This window comes from Spermophilus citellus, assembly GCF_964194105.1.
Source record: "Spermophilus citellus genome assembly, chromosome: 1".
NCBI classification, from domain to species: Eukaryota; Metazoa; Chordata; class Mammalia; order Rodentia; family Sciuridae; genus Spermophilus; species Spermophilus citellus.
Window position 1 is genome coordinate 38043571 of NC_138182.1, and position 22200 is coordinate 38065770.

Consider the following 22200-nt stretch of genomic DNA (forward strand, 5'->3'; position numbering starts at 1 on the left):
CTGTCTTGACATTTGTGTCAGGTGTAAAAGGCAGTAAATCCAACCCAAAGTTGGCTCAAGCTGAAAGAGATTTTATTGGCTTCTGTATCTGAACAGCTCAGAGGTGGAGTTGTCTTGTGCAGTTAAATATGGGACTCAAATGGTGCTATAAGGAGACTGGTCTCTCCTTACAGATCTATTGATTTTTCTCTCTCCATTGTGGGCTCATTCACAGGCAGTGGGATGGGTTCATCCCATTTGACCTCATGGATGGAACTCAGAGGAGGAGGAACATCCCTGGGAAATGAGGATGTGAGTTCCATAAAGAAGCAATAGAGATGCTGTGAAGCAAAACCATCATGTGCCTCATACTTTGTCTTTTGAATGAGCTTTGATTGCAAATTGTGAGCACAGTGGGTAGGGAGAGTATAATTTATTTCTTGGTCTGATAGCCCAGCATATGTAACTTTGAAGGTGTTTTAGACTAAAGTCAGATTTGCTATGCTATTGACTCATCTCAACAGCCTATGAAATCCTTTTTTTTCAGTTAGGATCTCACATTTCTAGGTTTGGGCCATAAGCCATTTTGAGATCATAGCAAAGGAGAATATGACCCATGGCCAAGATAGACAAAGTATTGAATTGCTAGATGATCCAGTGCTTCCTAAGGACACTGGAACAACCAGGCTGCTATTTAAACAACATATGCCACCATTAAAGCCCATAGATTTCTAGCCTCCATCTCTCATACTTCCTGAAGTTCAGTTGGTCTTGACTCTCAGAATCAGCATGATGTGTAGAAGAGTAGGATCTCAGGTCAGGCTCTGTCGAGTGATTTCAATTTGGCTGTTGGCTAGAATTCCATCTGTCAAGAAAGTTTTGCAGTCAGCCATTTGATAGTAGGAGGGTTAGCCCAAGAAACTGGATTCCCTGTGTGTTGGGAAAGAGGAGCACCCCTGGAGATCTGAGATGCTCTGTGAAAATCAGGGGTTAGTTTGTGCTATTCCCAGTTAGTCTCCGATGAACCTAATGTACTTCGACATTTGAGGACTAAAAAATAAGTAAATAAATAAGGAAGAGTTTCTGTATTTTTTTTAATTCTGAACTTAAGTAACTTCATGGCAAGAGAATCTAATCAACATTAAACTATTTACTTCCCTCCAAAGTAATTTCCTTTCTGTCAATGCACAGACATGCATTTCTACTTAAGTTATAATTAGTGTGAACATAGTCCTTTTTGCTTAAGAAAGGCTTTCTTTACCTTGGCATTGGGATTTGTTTTCATAGGCGAAGAAAACATTGAGAATGAGAAGGAACCTTTGCTGGAGGGTGGGGAGGATTATATGGGGTCATACTAATTCAGAGTTAAAGAAACCTTAAAGAACCCCACGCCTGGCCTCAACCCCATACCTATTAGGATTACCCTTCTGCACTAATAGACCCAGTGGGGTGGCTTTTCCATTCAGAGTTGTTGACCCAGCAGGACTCTCCCTTGTCAGGGAAGAATGAAATCCCAATCTCTGGTCCTTTTTGTTGCCCCTGCTTTGCTGGGCCATGATTTTCCTTGAGGGAAGAAAGCAGAAATTCTGCTGCTCTGGGACAATTCTCCCTTCTATTTCCCTTAAATGTCTTCTTTTTCCTAAGTGCAATCATACACTGGTGTTTTCTAATAATCTGTCAAAGCATAAAATTGCCAGTCCTTTTCCCTAAATTAAGAAAGTAGCCACATTTGGTTTAATTAAAAACAGTAACTATTTGTACAGCTGTCCCTGGGTTCACGGCTCATAAAAGGATTTAGCTTCAACCTTGCTGCCTGAGTCCTTTGGGAATCTGACACAAAACCATTGAGACTCCTCATCTGGGCAGTACCCAGATGAGGAGTACCTGGGATTTAGGAGCAGGATGCACCTGTGCGCCAGAATGCCGCTTCAGCCGCCAGATTGTCGGTGCCCATGGGCAGGGAGCAAAACTAGGGGCAGGGCAGGACTTTGGGATACAAAAGTCCATCTTCTGTTTGGGAGTACGAGGGGCCTCGAAGGATATCGCAAGAAGTTCCTGAAAACGCCGCTAGGGTTGCAAGGAGGCGGGGCAGAACTAGGCACAGTCTTCCTTTTGCTAGGTCTTTTCACGTTTTGGCAAACTGGGTGGGTCTTTTGCACCCCCAGCCCGGGCATAAGTGGTCATTTGGCAGGCATCCTTCAAAGGAGAAGGGGGCGGGGTATCCCTGCTGATAGATGCACCAGCACAAAGCAGCACGTTTTCCCATCAAAGCCCTGGAGAGGAGGGAGAAGCAGCGCTCAGCATTTGGCTGATATTCAAGTGCACACCGAGCAGCGCTCCAGGCAGCCTTGGGTCAGAACAAGCCGATTTGGATTTGAAGCGAATGCAGGGGCCAGAGCGGGTCACCAGCTGCCAGCGCGGGGGCGCGGCTGACCACACACGCTGAGACGCAGAGGCCCAGGAGCCGAGGTTTAGGCAATGTGACCCTGGCGACCCCAAACGCCCCCGCCTCCCTCGCTTCTGCTCCACCTGCACGCGGAGCGCGGAGCAGCCAACGGAGGCTATGGCCAGCCCTGCGCCCTTAGTGGCCTCCATCAGCCACCAAATGGTGGCTTTGCAGACTCTGCAGCTGCTACAGCAGGAGTGGGGCTGGGGGGATGGTCCAGGCGCCCCCGGGGGGCCGTGTGACCCGGACCACGTGCCCACAGCCCCAACCCGTCGCTCAGGCCCAGTGAGAGCCAGGCCCGGGCCGGGGCGCGAGGAGGGGGCAGGGGCTGCCAGGATCCGAGGGGCCCGGGCACGGGCGAGCTCCCCCGAGGTTGAGGGGCTGCGAGGCGCTGAGGGGGGCGCGGAGCTGCTGCCCTTCCCTCGGGATCGCGGGCCCTGCACCTTGGCCCGGATGGCGATGCGCAGCGCGCTGGCTCGCGTGGTGGACTCGACCTCGGAGCTGGTCAGCGTAGAACAGACGCTGCTGGGACCTCTCCAGCAAGAGCGGTCCTTCCCTATCCACCTGAAGGTGAGTAGGGGTCCCCGCAGATCCCTCTGGCGCGCAGGGCTGGGCTGCGCAGCCGGGAGGGTCTCCTGGAGAGATCGCGGGCGATAAGCCCAGTTGCCACTGTGGTTCATTCCCCGGGGAACAGCCTGGAGGAGAGAGGTGACAGAGAGGTGACAGGAGGATCCCACCTGGGGTCCGCCTGACTGCAGACCGGGATACGGGGGTGGCCTTGCAGAAACCATCCTCCTGAGCTCCTTCCTGTCACATAAATCAGCTTCCTGCTGTAGCCTCAGGCCCTTTCCACAAGTGCAGAGCTTCTAGGGGTGGAGGACAGCTCCCCCCGCCCCACTCCTTCTCAATTAATAACCCTTCCTTCAGAGGCTTAAATACACTTAAATCCCCTCTGCTTTCTATATGATGAAATCATCTACATTTAAAGTTCCTTCACACTCATGAATCACAATTATTTTTGCATCAATCCAATTCCCCATAGAGCTCAGGGGCCTTACAGAGTCAACCTAAATTCTCATAAAGTGGATGAGAGGCAGGTGGGTTCCAGGTGTTGAAGTGTGAATACCAACAGGAACTCCTGCTAAGTCACCCAGCTCTTATTTGTAGGACACAGTTTCCTCTTCAGGTGCTGAGTTAGCCAGGGAACAGAGCTGAGAGGGATGGTGGGAACAGGGGGCTTGGGTTCTAGTCCTGGCCTTGTCATTAACTAACCTAATTGGTTTAAGGTCACAAATCTCTTGGAGCCCCCTGGCTTTCAAGTTTTGCCTAGGAGCATGGCTGTATTCATTCCCTTGGGAATTTAGAAAGGAAGTAGGGGAGGGGTTTTGAGCATGGCTTGGAGCACTCCTCCAGAGTTGCTATTCTTGCTCTACAAGCCAAGATTTGGAAAAAGAAAATTACTATATATTAAGTTGCACTATAAGTTGTAAAAAATTTGTTTCAAATCACACACAATAAAGCATATTACATACCAAATAAATATTATTTCTCTGTACCAGGGTTTCTCAGTCTCATTTGGGGATGGGTAATTTTTGTTGGGACTTTCCTCTGTAATGTAGGATATTTAGCAGTATCCCTGACCTCTGTCCAGCAATGCACCTCTTTTGATAAAACCAAAATGTCTCCAGACTCTGCCAAAGGAGGGTGAGGATGAGTCAGGAGGCCAAGATCACCTCCAGATCAGGAGCACTTCTACACTCACCTTAGAAAATTAAGCTGCATTTCACCAATGCTGTCCTGTCTTAGATGCACGTTTTGGGCTTTGGTTTTATTGATACCAAGACATTTAAAAAATCCTGTTAATTAAAAGATGACACACCACTGATTCTAAGGTACACCCAAATTTCATGGATTTTTAAGATGTGAAAAAATGTGCATTATAGACCTGATGAAATATGAAGCAGCATGTGATGTTAGGAGCATATGCAGGGCATAGATAAGTTGGCAAGAGGGGAGACTCAATGATCAGTTTCTGCTAAAGGTGATCCTGGAAGTCTTCTTAAAGGAGGCAACCTTTTTAAAAAATGAGTGTTTGCTCTCCAGATATTAAAGGAAAAAAGAAAAAGAAAACCAGAAGGAGACCAGCATTGAAAGGGCCTGGGGTACTGGGAAGACTGCAATTAGTTCAGTATGGTAGAAGGAAGAGAGAGAGAGAGAGAGAGAGAGAGAGGGGGGGGGGAGGTGGGGGAGAGAGTGGGGGGAGGGAGGGAGAGAGAGAAGAAATGATGATGGAGAATTAAGAGGGGGCCAGTTGAAGGCCTGCATGACATGGATTGTCTTGCAAACCAACGGCAGACAAATGACAGGAGCCTAGGTAAGTCACAGAAGGCTAGGTTTTAGTTTGAGTCAGGGCAGAGACAATTGTCTGAGGACCTGACCCAACTCAGTGGTGATGGAGTAAATCTTGCACCCTGTGCCCTGGAGGTAGTTCCTAAACACCATTATAGCTGAAACGATGCTATTTTAACTTAATGTAGCAGTCATTGCTATCTGGTAATCCTTGTAGCCCTTTCTAACTGACTTTTGGTCCTAAATGCTGTCCAGCCTCCTCAGGCTTTCTTCAGTCAAACCTTGCCCTCTCACTTCTTTTCTGAGAAAATTGAAACCTTTGGACCCAGATCTCTTCCTCTGTCTTTAAACAATTGCATATCCATTCATCTTTATTATTCTCTTCTAATAAATAAATGTTGCTTTCTCCCCCTCCCTATGTGAATACTTCTTCTTAAGTATTGGAACAAGTCTTCCACATGTCTTGCCCTCTGTTTTCCACCCTGTGGAAAACAGCATTCCCTGCTCTGCCATCCCCAGGATGCCTGGAGCTGAGCACTATACATACTATGTTTTGTCCTATGCATACAGACATAAGATCAAGTTTAATTTGTAATTTAGGCATAGTAAGAGATTAACAACTAATAATAAACTAGAACAATCATAACTCTATTCTGTAATAAAAGCTATGTGAATATGGCCTTTTTTTTTTTCTCAAAATACCTTTTTGTACTGTACTCACCTTCTTGAGCTGATGTGAGGTGATATGCATGGTGCTTAGGTGAGGGGATGAGGGAGTGATTAGGCATTGTGACTGCATTAGGCTGCTGTCCAAGGGTTACTTGAACTCAAGCCCTGACATATCATGCCAACCAGTCTGATAAACAAGATGGCTAATAAGTGACTAACGCTTGGGTAGTATGTATGGTGAGGGTCACTGGACAGAGGGGATGATTCACTTTCTGAGTGGGACAAAGTGGGACAATGCAATATTTCATCACACTACTGAGAACCATACACAATTTAAATCTTATGAATTATTTCTGGAATTTTCCATTTAATATTTTTGGAACCATGGTTGATTGCAGGTAATTGAAACTAAAAAAAATATAACCTTGGATAAGGTGTGTGTGGGGGGGGGATGGGGAACTACTGTATTTTCTATGACCTCCTTTCTGCCAGTTCCTCTCAATCCAGAAACAAGCTCCAAGCTTCCCACCTATTCATCTCCTGAGTCACAGTCCTCTTTCCTGTCCCTTGGCCAACTTTGCAGACTTCTGGATGTGTTGCTGCCTCTTTCTAGAAGTGTCTAGAGTGCTTATTAGAAGTAGAGATCTTCCAACATTCCACTGCTGGAGCCTGCAGTTCACCTGCAGGGGAATGATACATTTCAGAGCTTTCAGAAGGGAGAGAGCAGGGAGTAGCCAGCATCAAGAAATTCTGCCTGGTTTGCTGTTTGGAGAAAAAAAAACCAGAATTTCCGTTTGGCTGGTGGATTAATGATTATGCAGCACTTAGACTCAAGAAGACAGCAGTCTGTCTTTCCAAGGAGCTGGTTATGCAGACTTAGCTTCATTAATACTAATATTAATCCAAACAATTTAGAAGGGTGTTTTCTAAATTTTTAAATCAAGAACATGCAGATTGTTTTTCTACAACAGCAGAAGAATTATGCTTATGGAAATAACAATTGTGTCTCATTTAGAAGTGTGTGGAAACCTTTCAGACATCAGGTTGGTGGTGTTGTCACAAAGGGTAAGAGGATGACCCAGTTGAACTGGAGTCCAAGGGTCTGATACCACCAGGATCCTTCAGAGGAGACAGCAAATCAAAATGAGCTAGTTCCATGGTGCATTTCAAACCTACTCAGCTTCTTCCTGCCTTAGGCCCCTGGGCAATCACTTAGACTTTGTATTCCTCAATTTCTCATCTGAAAGATGGAAATAGTTGTCTCTAACCTAAAGGATCACTGAGAAAATTCACATAAAGCCTAGATCAGTAGTTTATCATAGTAAGTCCCCGTATATTTAAGCGATTATCACCATTATTATTGCTATTGAATAGGTTGACACCTCATAAATTCTAATTATGATTTTTTGAGTTCCATTCTTGATATTCATGAATCTGATCCATGTGCTCTTTGTTTTCTTTTCTGAGGTTGTTGATAAAATTAGAGTTAAATGACCAAAAAAGATTTCCAAGAAGTTTCCTCTGTACAGAGGTCAGCCTTGGTCCCATGACAATGACAACAATTTGGAAGGGTGTTTTTTAAATTTTTAAATTAAGAACATGCAGATTGTTTTTCTACAACAGAAGAGGAATTATGCTTTGTGTTTCATTGTTGAGTAAAACCACCCTTGGGTTAAGGAAGTGGAATTTTCAGGTGTGAAGGAAGAGATACTCATACCACAATAGTAACAAACTTTTTATAGCATTATACACTTTAATTAAAGAAACCAGCACTTAATATTCCCTTTGACTATTTAGAAATTATCATACACATGCAGAAAACCATGAAATGAGTTTCTTCATGGCAGAGAAAAATGCTTAGCTGTCCTGGGTCTTGTTAAATTTGGTGAAGAAAATGGAGTTAACCAGCTTGGCAAATACTTATTACAGGTAAAAATAAGCTCAGAGGAACTGAGAACTTTGCTTTAAATCCTGCAGCTAGGAAGTGATGAGTTTCATCTGATTGATCCTACTATATCACAGGCCAGCTCACAGGGGCATATGAACATCATGCTGAAATAATGTACATGAAAGTGTGCAGTAAACAGGGCCACCTTTGTGCACATTGCTCACACCATGACTGACACATTATAGGATAGATGTATTAGGCAGCTCAGCTGCTGTAACAAAATACCACAGACTGATGGCTTCAATGACAAATATTTATTTTCTCACTGTTCTGGAGGTTGGAAGTCCAAGATCAAAGCGCCACAAGATTGATTTCTAGTAAGGGCTTCCTTCCTGGCATGCAGATAGCCACCTCCTCACTGACCTCATGGCTTTTCTTATTGAGTGACCTTTGGTGTCTGTTCTTATAGGAAATTAAGGCCTTACCCTTATAACCTCTTTTCTTTTTTAATTACCACCCTAAAGGCTCTGTCTACCACTATGGGGTATTAGGGCTTCATATATGAATTTTGGAAAGACACAATTCAGTCCATAATTCTGGATGATCTATATACTTCTTTCTGTGATGGCCACCTTATATGGTGACATAAAGTACCCCGGAAACTCAGGAAATCATTATCAAACTACTAATGAGAATATGTTAGGCATTTGCCATCCAAAGAGAGCAAGAAGTGTGCAGGACACCGGAAGAAAGTTCATTTAGGAGTTTTTGAACTGCTGAAATTGACCAATTCACATAGGGACCATTAGCCAAGCCAATGATGCAGTTACTCTGAGTTTTGTCTGTCCTCCTTTGAGAATTAAAAGCAGTTATAGTTTCCAAGAATTCCACTCGGAAGCAAGTTGCATGGATATTATGGCTAACACCAACTTGCACAGGCAGAAGGAGAACTTTCTTGCCACCACAGATTAAACTTGCCTGGGAGCTCACCCATTTCATTTAGCTCATTTGGGTACCAATTATTCTGTTGTGTTCAGTAGTCCGTGCTGGTTTCCTCATTCTATGGAGCAAGAGCAGCAGTCATAAAACTGTTGGCTTTGGCTTCCCAGTCATTGGAAATGCTAATGCTCTGTGCAAATTGCAAGTGTGAATATTGGGTTATTCAGGGGAAGCCATTGGGGACAAGTGCTTTTCCACCCATTAACATTAATTAGCGAAGTCAGTTTCTGTAAATTTGGGAATTGGGTCTTCAAAAATGAGTAATGTACCATTGAAGAACATGGTTACCTTATTGGTAGCTGTACCTGGGAAATTGCTCCTTATTTGAGGCAAAATTGTGTCTTCATGGCCATGAGTAGTCATAGAATTTCTGTTGTCAGCTCCCACCCCCCTCAGGATGTGGCGACTGTTCTAGAAGTAGTCTATTTATAGCTTTTCAATGTCCTGTAATGTGAAGGACATTAAAATCATGAAGTGAAATATAAAATGAAAAAATGGGGAGATTTTTAGAAAGGCTCTAAGAAAAAAACCACTTATGTTGCACAGCTCAGTAGGAACTGCGGTGTTTTATTTTACAGTCTTTGGATTTGCCTTGTGAGCATCCCTGAATCAAGTGTTTGTATTCATTACAAAAGTGCTTTTCACTGGACTTTTCATCTGAAAAAGGCGTCGTACCCAAAGCAAATGCCCAAGGAACCTCAGTGACTTGTGAGCATTCACACTAAGTCCACCACAAGTAAAAATGTTTAATTTCCTGTGGACGATAGACTTTTTATGGTGACTGGCAAATACCTTGGTTCTTCATTGGGTGTTTTATTAATACATGGTTCCATATCTATTTGGGACAGACTTTGGGGTCAGGCAACTGGTGATGATCCTGGGCCCTGTGAATTTGTAGTTCAAAGCCAGATGTTGATGAACCAGATGAAACTGGGACAATTCCTAGTTTAGGACAGTATGTTTTTCAGAACATTTCCCTAAAACAAAAAAAACCTCATTCCCATTTTACATTTCCAGCCAGTGTGGAGGACACCAGCGAGTCTGGGGGGTTCTGTCCCTTTGTCGGGCTCCACACTGGGCTGCTGTAGTGGAGAGCAGTCTGCTGGCCAGGCACAGGTTTATTAAGGTTAGGGCCTAGAAAATGGAGGGGAAACTTCCTCTCTTCTCCCTCCCCCTCCTCCTACTCTCCCTTTCCTTTCTCCTCCTTCCTTTCTCTTTCTTCCTCTCTTTCCCTGCCTCTCTGTAGAGGCATTTAGTCAGGAAACAAGCTTATCAGGCCATGGTAAGAGAATACAGTCCAAGATATAACTTTTTTTTTTTTTTAAAGAGGGAACTTAAAAGCCAATCCGTGGCTTAGTGAGCAGGTACTGATTTATATAATTTACAAAAATCTAGAAGCGATTCTGAAGGGGACATGGTAGGGGGAAAGAAACCTGTGGGTTGTTTAAGCATTATCTGTATTTTATAGCCTGTAAATTCGTACTGGATTTTTATTTTATTTTATTTTACTTTATTACCTATTGCTGTTGCTTTCGGAAAACAAGCTTTGAAACTAACTCCTGCTGCCAGATCCCTTTCGTCTTGAAGCCTTCAGTTTGATGGGAATGTTTGTTTTAGCAAAAGGCAAAACACAAGACTTAAGTCCCCCCCCCTCCCCCTCTGCTTTTGGATTTTGCAGGTGCAAGGAATATACTTTAAGGTCTTTTTAACGTTCTTTTATGTTTTTTTTTTCTGTTGTTCTAGGATTCCAGACTTGTGCGTTCCAAATAAGCACAATGTGTAAGGCAGAAAAGCACAGTGGTGGTGGTTTTCCTAGGAGACCTTTGCATAAGAGACTTTTGCATAAGTAGGAGAGAACAGAGTAGGGGAAGGGAGCACTCCAACTGGGAGGTCTCTGATTAGCTAGAGGCTTGGCTTTATGTGGAGCATAGAAGGTTCCATGCCATGAACAGCTTTCCAGTAGCCAAGCCCTCTCAAATATGCTGTGGGGAAGACGGTGGGCCAGCAGGCCAGTCCTCAGTTTGGATGCAGTCATTGCCAATTTAAGCTTTGTAATGCTCAGTCGACCTTAAGAAAAATAGCATGAAGATGGTCAAGGAAGAAACATGAAATGATTTCGTTGGCAGACATTTTTGTTCCATCCCTAAATCTTGCCCATTACCTCTACTTGCTCCCATGTAGCCCCTGCTCAGCCCCATCCACCGCACTGGAGTGTTACAGCTCCCTGACTTCTGTGCAGTGCTCTTGCCTCCCACATTGAATGCCGAGCTCTGCTCTGTGAGTCCTCACTGCACGAGGCACCCAATTTGTGAGGTGGGTGGCGCTGGGTTGCAGGGCGGAGGGGGATTGTCAGTCTTTTGTGAAGAGCTGAGTTCTGAAGAGAGGTTGATTCCAGCTCTGTTTCTCACTTGCCTGTGCAACGTACCATCCCTAGAACACATTTTCTTTTCATCCATCATGGAGACAAGGTGTATAAGGAGCACCGTTTGCAGTCTAGTACCTTCTGGGTGCTCGGGCTCATGGGCCAGACCAGAGTTCTTAACACCCAGGCATGACTTGTTACTCCTCTAATTGAAGGTGCCCAGGTTTGACTCTGGCACTCAAGGCTTTCTGCACACTCTTTTGTCCTGTTCTTTTCTGACTGGCCCCTCCCTCTGTGTCCCAGCCCCTTCTTACCTTCGGACTTGCTTGTGTTATTTGTTCTTATTATTGGGGCATCCCTTTTTTCTGTGAGTCAGCACAGTATATCTTTTCTTTCTTTCTTTCTTTTTTTTTTTTTTTGTGTGTGTATTGGGGATTGAACTCATGGCACTCAACCACTAAGCCACAACCCCAGCCATATATATATATATATATATATATATATATATATATATATATATATAATTTTATTTAGAGACAGGGTCTCACTGAGTTGCTTAGTACCTTGCTATTGCTGAGCCTGGCTTTGAACTCCAGATCCTTCTGCCTCAGCCTCCTGAGTTGCTGAGATTACAGCCGTATGGTACCGGGTCCGGCAGGCGCAACTTGTATTGTAACATCTTCCCTAGCTACTTTTCTGATGTCTGGTCCAAGCCTCCATTCGCTTCTGCAAGAGCCAATGGTAGCAAGCTGGAAACTTCAACCATTCTCTTTGAACTTTGTGTGACATCACTACTAAACAGGTTCAATAGATTTCTTTTCACCAATTATATTCTACAATTCTACAGTGTTCTTTTTTCCTTCTCTTTTTTAACCTTTCCTTTTCTCCCTTTCCCTACTCTCTTCCCTTCTCTCCCCTTCTCCCTTACTGATTTCCCAACATCTCTATTCATAATCGGAGACTGAGGAAGCAAATAGAGTTTTTGTGCTCCCGAGCCAATTTGACCTTCGCAGCCTCACCGTGTGATAGCTGTTATCAGTTCCATCTACAGAAGAGAAAACTGAGTTTACCACAGGTAAAACGGCTTGTCTAAGGAGACAGGACCAGGGCACTAGTGACAGGTGCATGACTCATGTAAGAATGGGCTCTGTCTGTCTGCACCCCTGGTGTCTTTGTGGCTGCTCTGAGAGCTGCCCCTCCTAACTCAAATCTGTAAAAAGCCCTTCTGCCATTTAGGGTAACATATTCATATTCTAGGAATTAGGATGTGGTTATCTTTGGGTGGCCATTATTCTGCCTGCCGCAGGTCAGATTTCAGCTAACATTTAGAAAGAAATGTTTTAAAAACAAGAGCTACAATCTGAAGCACTGCACGACAGAAGAGAGAGAGAGAGAGAGAGAGAGAGAGAGAGAGAGAGAGAGAGAGATAGATATTGATTCAACAAGTAGAGCTATCTCCTTTAATGGATTGTCTCCTAAGCAATCTGTATCCAAATGCATTTTGGACAATAGCACATCGGGCACATTATTAGAAGGATTCACACACCAGAATGAGCTTTGTAGGAACCTGGTGTTGTGCTTAGATATCTTTCATAGGATTGGATTGTTTTGTGATTTTACCATAGCCCTCATCATATTTCATTGGATATTTAGATAAGCGATCTGAGTGTCTCATTCTCCTTACTGGGTAATAAGCTCTTTGGACAGCAGGTTCCATATCCTATTGCCTTTTATTCAGTATAGTTGGTCATGCAGTAGAGGCTTGAAATACATGTGAAATAAATTTAACAAATTCCCTGAGTTAAACAGGCCTTGAGGCCAATATCCCAGTAGATCCTTTGAATCATGGGAAAGAATCTCAACTCACTTTAGAAGGTAAATGTTAGCCATCAACTTGGACCACTGTAGCAATCAATACACTTCATATTCAAAGTCTACAATTACACAAGGCTTTAGAAATTCCAAAACCAACTTTAGATTGCTCAGCCTTATAGTTCTAATTCTGGCAAAGTTCTCAAAGTGCTGTGTAGGATATGACATCATTTCTGGGAGCATCTGGGATCTACTGAATAAAATAAAAGCTACAGGGAGGATATGTTCTGTCACTGAACAGAAAGCGCTGTAAGTAAAATCATAGCCAATATCGATCATGTGAGTTTCTATTGAAAGCCCATGAATCATTTAATAGGCTGTTTGCTTAACACTGTGATTTGTGACTTCCAACTTCTGCAGCAGAAGCAGCAGAGGTTGGTTGGAGGTAATGATTGTTGGATTCATAGTTGGCTTTCAGACCTTCTAGAAAGGAAGAGAAGCAATCACCTGTTTTATTTTTTCCTCCCCTGGCTAAAGAGTCTCATGGAAAGTCTATTTCTATTAATTTGTTTTCTTTGACTGTTAATATATTTGAGAAAGGATTAAAAGGAAATACTGTACTAGAATAGTAAAATAAAGAGACTTTGCAAAGCTCGCCAGAGATCTGAAGTTTGCCCAGGGCCTCAGGGACCAGTACAGCCCAGAAGTCGAATTTTATTATGCATGTAATTTCCCCAAACGATGCCTCCTTTGATTCTTTACAGTAAAAGTGAAATTGACTTCAGATTTTTGGTCCACAATGATATTTTTAAAGGCATTTTAATCTTTGTTGGGTGATGGGTGCCTTTGCAGACTGGCTAATGGGCACACGTCAGCACACATTTCAGCGGTTCCTTCTATTTTGAATTTCCCTTTGCGTGTTTTCTTTGATCTTTCCACTTTGTACTTAGAGTTGGATTAGTTCTATAAAGCAAGAAGACAGTTTCCCTTGATGTGGATTTTGGGGAAATTGTCCAGAGTGATTTTTTTCCCCTGATTTCCCCAATTTTAAGCAATATGCTTCAGCAACACAGGTTTCTCTATAAGATATGGACAAATATCTGAGCAACACATAAAGGTAGGGAAGCAAGAATGCTTTAAATTAGCCTGGGAATACTTGAGTATGGGTCTATAGCATGTTTATTCCTCTAGCCCAGGATGCTGCTTTTGTTTGCTTCATTGAAATAAGCAGACATTATTTCTTGGGGAATGTTGTCCAAAAAGCACTTTGCCAGAATCTCAGGTCCTTCTCATCCAGGTAACAGGGTTTTTCTTAGGGGCTAAAATAGCTTTTTCTATAAACAAGATCAGGAAGAACACTCTGGTCCCTCATCAGACTTCAGTCTTCCTTCCATTTTCTTTTGGATTACCTATTTTCTTTTCCTAAGCTATTGAGTTTAATTCTTAGCTTGCAGATGACAGTGATTCTTTTTTTTTTTAACTTACATAAGCATTTAAGTCTACATATTTCTCTACATTCCCTGAATTTTGATGCAATATTCCCTTAACTGTTCAGTATAAATTATTTTTAAGTTTCAATTTTTTTTTTCACAAACAGATGAAGTATTCAGAAGTGGTGTTTTTAAGGCATTCCTGTTTTGCGAAAGTTAGCTATGTTATTGATTTTTCATTTACTCCCACATTGTGGTTTGTATCATATAGACTGTCTGATATTTGTTGAGATATACTTTGTGGCATGATGATATAGTCAGATTTCATAAATATCCCATGTATGCCTGAGAATCGTTATAGTTTGGATTTGGAATATCTCTCCAAGCTCACATGTTGAAGGATGTTTGTTCTATTTTATTTAGAATTTTAGGAATTTATAAGCAGGGGGCTTTGGGAAGCTAAATATGCCTTGGTACCAGAAGTGGAAGTCTGTGGAAGTCTGGAGGAAGTCATTTCTGTGTGTTTAAAAGAGAATTTTTTTTAAACTGGGAATTAAAACCAAGGAGTGCTCCACAGAACCACATCTCTAGCCTTTTCTTTCTTTCCTTTCCTTTCTTTCTTTTTTTTTTTTTTTTGAGTCAGGGTCTTGTGAAGTTTCTTAGGGTCTTGCTAAATTGCTGAAGCTGGCTTTGAATTCATGGTTCTCCTGCCTCAGCTTCCTGAGCTGCTGGGATTATAAGCGTGCACCACCGCACCCTGCTTAAAAGATATCTTTTTTTTTAAAACATGACTGCAGAATGCATTACAATTCTTATTACACATATAGAGCACAATTTTTCATATCTCTTGTTGTATACCCACTATATTCACAGCAATTCGTGTCTTCATACATGTACTTTGGATAGTAATGATCATCACATTCCACCATCATTAATTACCCCAGGTCCCCTCCCTTCCCCTCCAACCCCTCTGTCCTGTCTAGAGTTCCTCTATTCCTCTCACGCTCCCCATCCCTCTCCCACTATGAATCAGCCTCCTTATATCAAAGAAAATATTCGGCATTTGGTTTTTTGAGATCGGCTAACTTCACTTAGCATTATCTTCTCAACTCCATCCATTTACCTGCAAATGCCATGATTTGATGTTCTTCAATAGATGAATGGATAAAAAAATGTGGCATATATTCTTAGGAGAGATCTTATAGATAACATTTTCTCTAATGTGGAATACTTCCAGTGGACCTTTATTTGCAGTGGATTTTAGAAAGTGAACCATTGTAAAAAATCTATTGAATTACTTCCTGTTAAAAAAAAAAAACTGACCTGAGAACCATTCTTTCTAAAATTGCACTGGGAGTTTCTAAGGGTCCATGTCTATTAAATAACAAATTCTGTGTTGGAATCATCAACACAGTGAGTCAAATAATGGGAACAGAGGCTATTTGTGTATTTGTCACAGCTTTTTTAGAAACGGAAACAATTCTAATTGGCTAACTTTTTTTTTTAATTTTAATTTTTATTTATTTATTTATTTTTATTGGTTGTTCACAACATTACAAAGCTCTTGACATATCATATTTCATACATTAGATTGAAGTGGGTTATGAACTCCCAATTTTACCCCAAATGCAGATTGCAGAATCATGTCGGTTACACATCCACATTTTTACATACTGCCATATTAGTGACTGTTGTATTCTGCTACCTTTCCTATCCCCTACTATCCCCCCTCCCCTTCCCTCACATCTTCTCTCTCTACCCCATCTACTGTAATTCATTTCTCTCCTTGTTAATTTTCCCATTCCCCTCACAACCTCTTATATGTAATTTTGTATAGCAATGAGGGTCTCCCTTCAGTTCCATGCAATTTCCCTTTTCTCTCTCTTTCCCTCCCATCTCATGTCCCTGTTTAAAGTTAATCTTTTCTTCCTGCTCTTCCTCCCTACTCTGTTCATAGTTGCTCTCATTATATCAAAGAAGACATTTGGTATTTGTTTTTTAGGGATTGGCTAGCTTCACTAAGCATAATCTGCTCTAGTGCCATCCATTTCCCTGCAAATTCTATGATTTTGTCATTTTTTATTGCTGCATAGTACTCCATTGTGTATAGATGCCACATTTTTTTTATCCATTCATCTATTGAAGGGCATCTGGGTTGGTTCCACAGTCTAGCTATTGTGAATTGTGCTGCTATGAACATCGGTGTGGCAGTATCTCTGTAGCATGCTCTTTTAAGGTCTTCAGGGAATAGTCCAAGAAGGGCAATAGCAGGGTCAAATGGTGGTTCCATTCCCAGCTTTCCCAGGAATCTCCATACTGCTTTCCAAATTGGCCGCACCAATTTGCAGTCCCACCAACAATGTACAAGTGTACCCTTTTCTCCACATCCTCACCAGCACTTGTTGTTGTTTGACTTCATAATGGCTGCCAATCTTACTGGAGTGAGATGGTATCTTAGGGTGGTTTTGATTTGCATTTCTCTGATTGCTAGAGATGGAGAGCATTTTTTCATGTACTTGTTGATTGATTGTACATCCTCCTCTGAGAAGTGTCTGTTCAGGTCCTTGGCCCATTTGTTGATTGGGTTATTTGTTATCTTATTGTCTAATTTTTTGAGTTCTTTGTATACTCTGGATATTAGGGCTCTATCTGAAGTGTGAGGAGTAAAAATTTGTTCCCAGGATGTAGGCGCCCTATTTACCTCTCTTATTGTTTCTCTTGCTGAGAAAAAACTTTTTAGTTTAATTAAGTCCCATTTGTTGATTCTTGTTATTAACTCTTGTGCTATGGGTGTCCTATTAAGGAATTTGGAGCCCGACCCCACAATATGTAGATCGGAGCCAACTTTTTCTTCTATCAGACGCAGAGTCTCTGATTTGATATCAAGCTCCTTGATCCATTTTGAGTTAACTTTTGTGCATGGCGAGAGAAAGGGATTCAGTTTCATTTTGTTGCATATGGATTTCCAGTTTTCCCAACACCATTTGTTGAAGATGCTATCCTTCCTCCATTGCATGCTTTTAGCCCCTTTATCAAATATAAGATAGTTGTAACTTTGTGGGTTAGTCTCTGTGTCCTCTATTCTATACCATTGGTCCACCCGCCTGTTTTGGTACCAGTACCATGCTGTTTTTGTCACTATTGCTCTGTAATATAGTTTGGTATCGCTATACCGCCTGATTCACACTTCCTGCTTAGAATTGCTTTTGCTATTCTGGGTCTTTTATTTTTCCATATGAATTTCATGATTGCTTTATCTATTTCTACAAGAAATGCCGTTGGGATTGTGATTGGCATTGCATTAAACCTATAGAGAACTTTTGGTAATATCGCCATTTTGATGATGTTAGTTCTGCCTATCCACGAACAGGCTATATTTTTCCATCTTCTAAGATCTTCTACTTCTCTCTTTAGGGTTATGTAGTTTTCATTGTATAAATCTTTCACCTCTTTTGTTAGGTTGATTCCCAAGTATTTTATTTTTTTTGAGGATATTGTGAATGGAGTGTTTTTCCTCATTTCCGTTTCAGAAGTTTTGTCGCTGATATACAGAAATGCCTTTGATTTATGCGTGTTGATTTTATATCCTGCCACTTTGCTGAATTCATTTATTAGTTCTAGTAGTTTCTTTGTAGACCCTTTTGGGTCTTCTAGGTATAGAACCATGTCATCTGCAAATAGTGATAATTTAAGTTCTTCTTTTCCTATTTTTATGCCTTTAATTTCTTTTGTCTGTCTAATTGCTCTGGCTAGTATTTCAAGGACTAAATTAAATAGAAGTGGTGAGAGAGGGCATCCCTGTCTTGTTCCAGATTTTAGAGGGAATGCCTTTACCTTTTGTCCATTCAGAATGATGCTAGCCTATAGATAGCTTTTACAATGTCGAGGTAAGTTCCTGTTATCCCTAGTTTTTCTAATGTTTTGAACATAAAGGGATGCTGTACTTTGTCGAATGCTTTCTCTGCGTCTATCGAGATGATCATATGGTTCTTATCTTTAAGTCTATTGATGTGGTGAATAACATTTATTGATTTCCATATATTGAACCATCCTTGCATCCCAGGGATGAATCCTACTTGATCATGGTGCACAATTTTTTTGATGTGTTTTTGTATTCGATTCCTAATTGGCTAACTTTGAAAAAAAAGATTTAAGTAAATTTAAGTTAAAGAAAAAAAGATTTTTAAATCAAAAGGATTTATCCTTTAAAATCTTGGGGTTTCTTATTCAGGTATATTTAGATTACCATGCTCAGGAAAGGTGATTAGAGTTCTGTTTTCTTCTGGATTGGCTTCATCCTGATTTGGATTTGGACTCTTTCCATATGGTGGCAAGATGTTTCCAACAGCTCACTTAGAAGGTTTCCCTTTCCCAATCTAGTAGATGTGGGATTGTAGCCAAAGGCTTTGGTCACCTCTCCATCCTGATCAGTCCACATGGCCAGGGGTAATATGCTCTGAAGGACCTGGCCCCTAGAGTGATGTGTGGGGTCAGCTTTGATCAAACCACATAGGCAAGAATGGAGGAAGGTAGTTCTCTGAGAAAAATCTGGAAGCTGGGTAAGTGAAGCACAGCACATGTTCCCATCACCTGTCTAATTTCCTGTCTGTTTGCTGTTCCTTTCAGGACAGTGTTGAGTTTAGGAACATCTGCAGCCATTTGGCTCTACAAATCGAAGGACAGCAGTTTGACAGAGACTTGAACGCTGCCCACCAGTGTTTGAAGACAATAGTCAAGAAGCTGATTCAGTCACTTGCTAATCTGCCTTCAGATACCCACGTGGTGGCCTGTGCTTCTTTGAGACAGATCTTAAAGAATCTCCCAGACACATGAATGTTAAAGACATCAAGATTAAAGTCACAGCGAGTGCTGCTAAAGAGAATTGGATACCTTATTTTCTTAATTCCATCAGCAGACAATGGATGTCTATAGCATGTTAGTGAAAACTTTTGAAAGCTGTAGTTCACATTTTTATGTATGTTGACCTCCTATTAGCTGGCTTTTTGATTGAAATATATTTCCCTTTATGGAGCTGATTAACTTATATGTGTATATGTACATTTATTAATTCATATTAAGTACTAGTTTGGATCAATTATATCTTGATCTGTATTCATATTACTGTATGCGATAAGGTTTAACATGTTTTTTTTTTAATAAGATTAAAGCTCCTAGGTTCCAAAAATTATGTTGAATAAATGACACTTTGGATAATTTACATGTTCTAGGCACTTCATTTAATGTTATGAGAATGATCTTTAGTTGCAAGAGCACATGTGTCAGCAATTATAAGTTCCAATCCTGGCATTAATAACTTAACCACTGGGCAGGAAGAGTTGTTTCTAAACTTTGTGCTTTCATATCCTGATTTGTAAATTTAAAATGATAATGAGCTATGAAGTACCAAGGCTATGTGAAATGTAAATACAAAGTACAGTATTATTAAAGTCTCATGAGGAAACATCTAACTCTTCTTACAGTTTCTAGATATTCTGATTGCTGTAGGAAATTCTTGTGAAAAAAAAAAAAAAAGAGAGAGATGGATATACTGCCAGGTTTCCCTGAACATTTAGATGATTTTTTTTTCTGTTCTTCTTTCTTTTTTTTTTTTATAATGATCTGCACATACCTAGGAAAAGCTAAATTTCCTGTCATTTCATGGTGATTGTATTGAGAACCAAAATAAAGTGAAATGCTGCTTCTTCCCTAAAAGTTTAATAGAAACAGCACTGGATTTAGGAGAAAAAAAATTATACAATATATACAAATAGCTTGCCTTCTATAAGTATTAGAAACTGGATCTGTGTGGGAAGAGTACTTCTCCTATCTTAAAAAAAAAAAGCATTAGTAGTAATCAAAGACTTTTTAAATCCCGCATATTGCAATCTTAGTTGTTTCCACATGTTTTCTTCCAGAATCTGAGAATGAAAGGTAAATATATTGCTTCTCTTTCAATGTAACTGACCATATCCACAGAAGGGACTATATATAAGAGTGAATTGTCAAGGGAAGATGAAAGTTTTTTTTTTTTTAATGTGTGTGTGTTGCAGGGGTAGTTTTGGGGGATAGGAAGGAAGACATTTATTTCTTGGGAAAAATCTCTGGCACTTTTTTTCCCCCACTTCTAGGAAACATTATGTTCTTTATTTTATGACAACGTCTTTTTCCCCAGGAAAATGACCCCACTGGTCTTCTTTAAAGTTCTGTCATTATGTATTGACCTTCTACCACAATCAATTAATAGGTTTCTCAATGAATAGTAAGGATTTTTTTTTTAATCTCACCCGAGATATATTGAACATTGTTGCTTTTCTATCAGTGTTTGTGCTTTTTCTTCCCTTTGTACCATGTTTCCTACTGATGTTTAAAATCCTACTCATCCTTCAAGACTCGATTTACCTGTCACTCCTGTGTGACCCCCTCCTGGCTCATTCCAGTTGGAGATGAACTCGTCCTCCTTTTAACTTGCATAGATCACATTTTGTGCTTTTGCCCTTGTGTCAAAGCATATGCCATCTTAACTGCATGGCTATTGTTATATCTGCCATCAAGATCTATTTGCTAGGGCAGGAATTCTTCTAGCCCTCTTAGGATGTGGCACAACATCTACAGTTCTAAAACTTCTTTGACTGTTCTAGAAGCTTCCTTTGTCCCTCCCCTGAATTCTGCATCTCCTCACCTCACTTTTAACGTCTGTGTATCATGTCCTGTGGTCCAGTTTGTATAATGATTTTTTTAATATATGCCACTACTCATTTTCTTCTTTTTCCAAGGGCCCTGGGGTTTTCCAGTAGCCCTATTTCATTTCCTAGATCTGTGATATTCAGTATGCCGCATGTGGCTATTAAAGCACTTCAAATGTGGCTTTTTCTGAATTGAGGTGTATAAAAGGCACACTAGCTTTTGAAAACTGTACTGAAAGAAGGCAAAGAAGCGAAACTATCTCAATATTTTACAAACGCTGATTGTGTGTTAGAGTGATCATGTTTTATATATGTCGGATTAAATATGTTATTAAAATTAATTGTAACTGTTTCTTTTTACCTTCAATGAGACGTTTAGAAAATTTAAAATTCCGGAGGTGGCTTGTTTCATCTTTTTATGACAGAGCTGTTCTAGAAAACTCACTAGACAATTCGCTGCTGTTTTTGACAGTTTACTCTCTCAGGTGGTTTCACAGCTTCTAACTTTATTTTTCTTTACCTCCTCATACTCAACTGATGCCTTTGCTTCAGGGAAAGGCATCATTTGAGAATGAAGAAGGAAAATGAAAGCTGTCAGATTATGCTACTCATCTCACTAGCAGATCTTCCAACCCTACATTTGCACCCATATATCTACATTTGCACTTGTCTGTTTTAAGAAGGAACTACCCTGCTCCTACCCAAAGGCACTGGGCACTGGATCTGGTCCAGTCTCACTCACTGACTTCCCTCTTGTGCTCATTCCCTTGCCCAAATTAACAAATTTCATCTCTCCATAGGACCACTTAGTCAGCATATGTTATAGTTTGTCCAGTCCTGAAAAAAAAAATTACTACTAACAGCAAAACTCATTGCAGTAATTGCCCAAATTGGTTGTCTACACTTCCTTTTTTCCTGTTTCCTTTTGAACTCACTCCCAATGGATCTTGCGCCCACAATTCTATGAGGACTGCCTCACTGACAAATTCAATGGCAAGTCTCAGTCCTCACCTTTCTCTATCCATAAGCGCCTTTCGACACGGTTGTTTGCTCTCTTCTTGGATCACTTTCTTAGTTTGGTTTCTAGATCAGCAGGCTTCATGGTTTATTTCTTTGCTGGCACACTCCACACGTCTTTGGTTCTTCCATGGCTCCCGATTTCTTGGCTTTGGAGTGCTTCGGGGATCAGTTCTGGTACTCTTCTCTAATAATACTTAACTCCTTGATGATTTCAAGAGCAGAGATTCTGGTACATGTTTTTAGGCTCCCGTATCTAATCGACTATAGAATATCTACACTTGGATGTCTAAAAGGCATTTTTTAAATTTCAAAATGGAATCCTTGATCCTCAAAATCTGCTTCTCCTCATCTTCCAAATCTCAGCTGACTATGACTGTTATCTTTCTAGTCACATGGGCAAAAATCCATTAGATTCATTCCTAACTCCTCCATTACTCTCTCAACTCTATTCACTCAAACAGCTAATCATATGGCTCAATCTTCAAAGTACGTCTCATGCCCACTCCCTTCTACCTACTTCGATGGCCCTTACCCTAGTCGTAGGCACTATTATCTCCTACCTG

At 41.0% G+C, this 22200-nt stretch overlaps 1 protein-coding gene across 1 annotated transcript; it reads left to right on the forward strand.

Annotated features, from left to right (window-relative positions):
* Nucleotides 1–2463: 2463 nt before the first annotated feature.
* On the forward strand, nt 2464–19233 carry DLEU7 (deleted in lymphocytic leukemia 7). The gene is made up of 2 exons (XM_081308731.1): nt 2464–2995; nt 18561–19233. Exons 1-2 carry the CDS (start codon nt 2543–2545, stop codon nt 18765–18767), a joined length of 660 nt encoding a protein of 219 aa, XP_081164857.1. The 5' UTR covers nt 2464–2542; the 3' UTR covers nt 18768–19233.
* Nucleotides 19234–22200: the final 2967 nt, after the last annotated feature.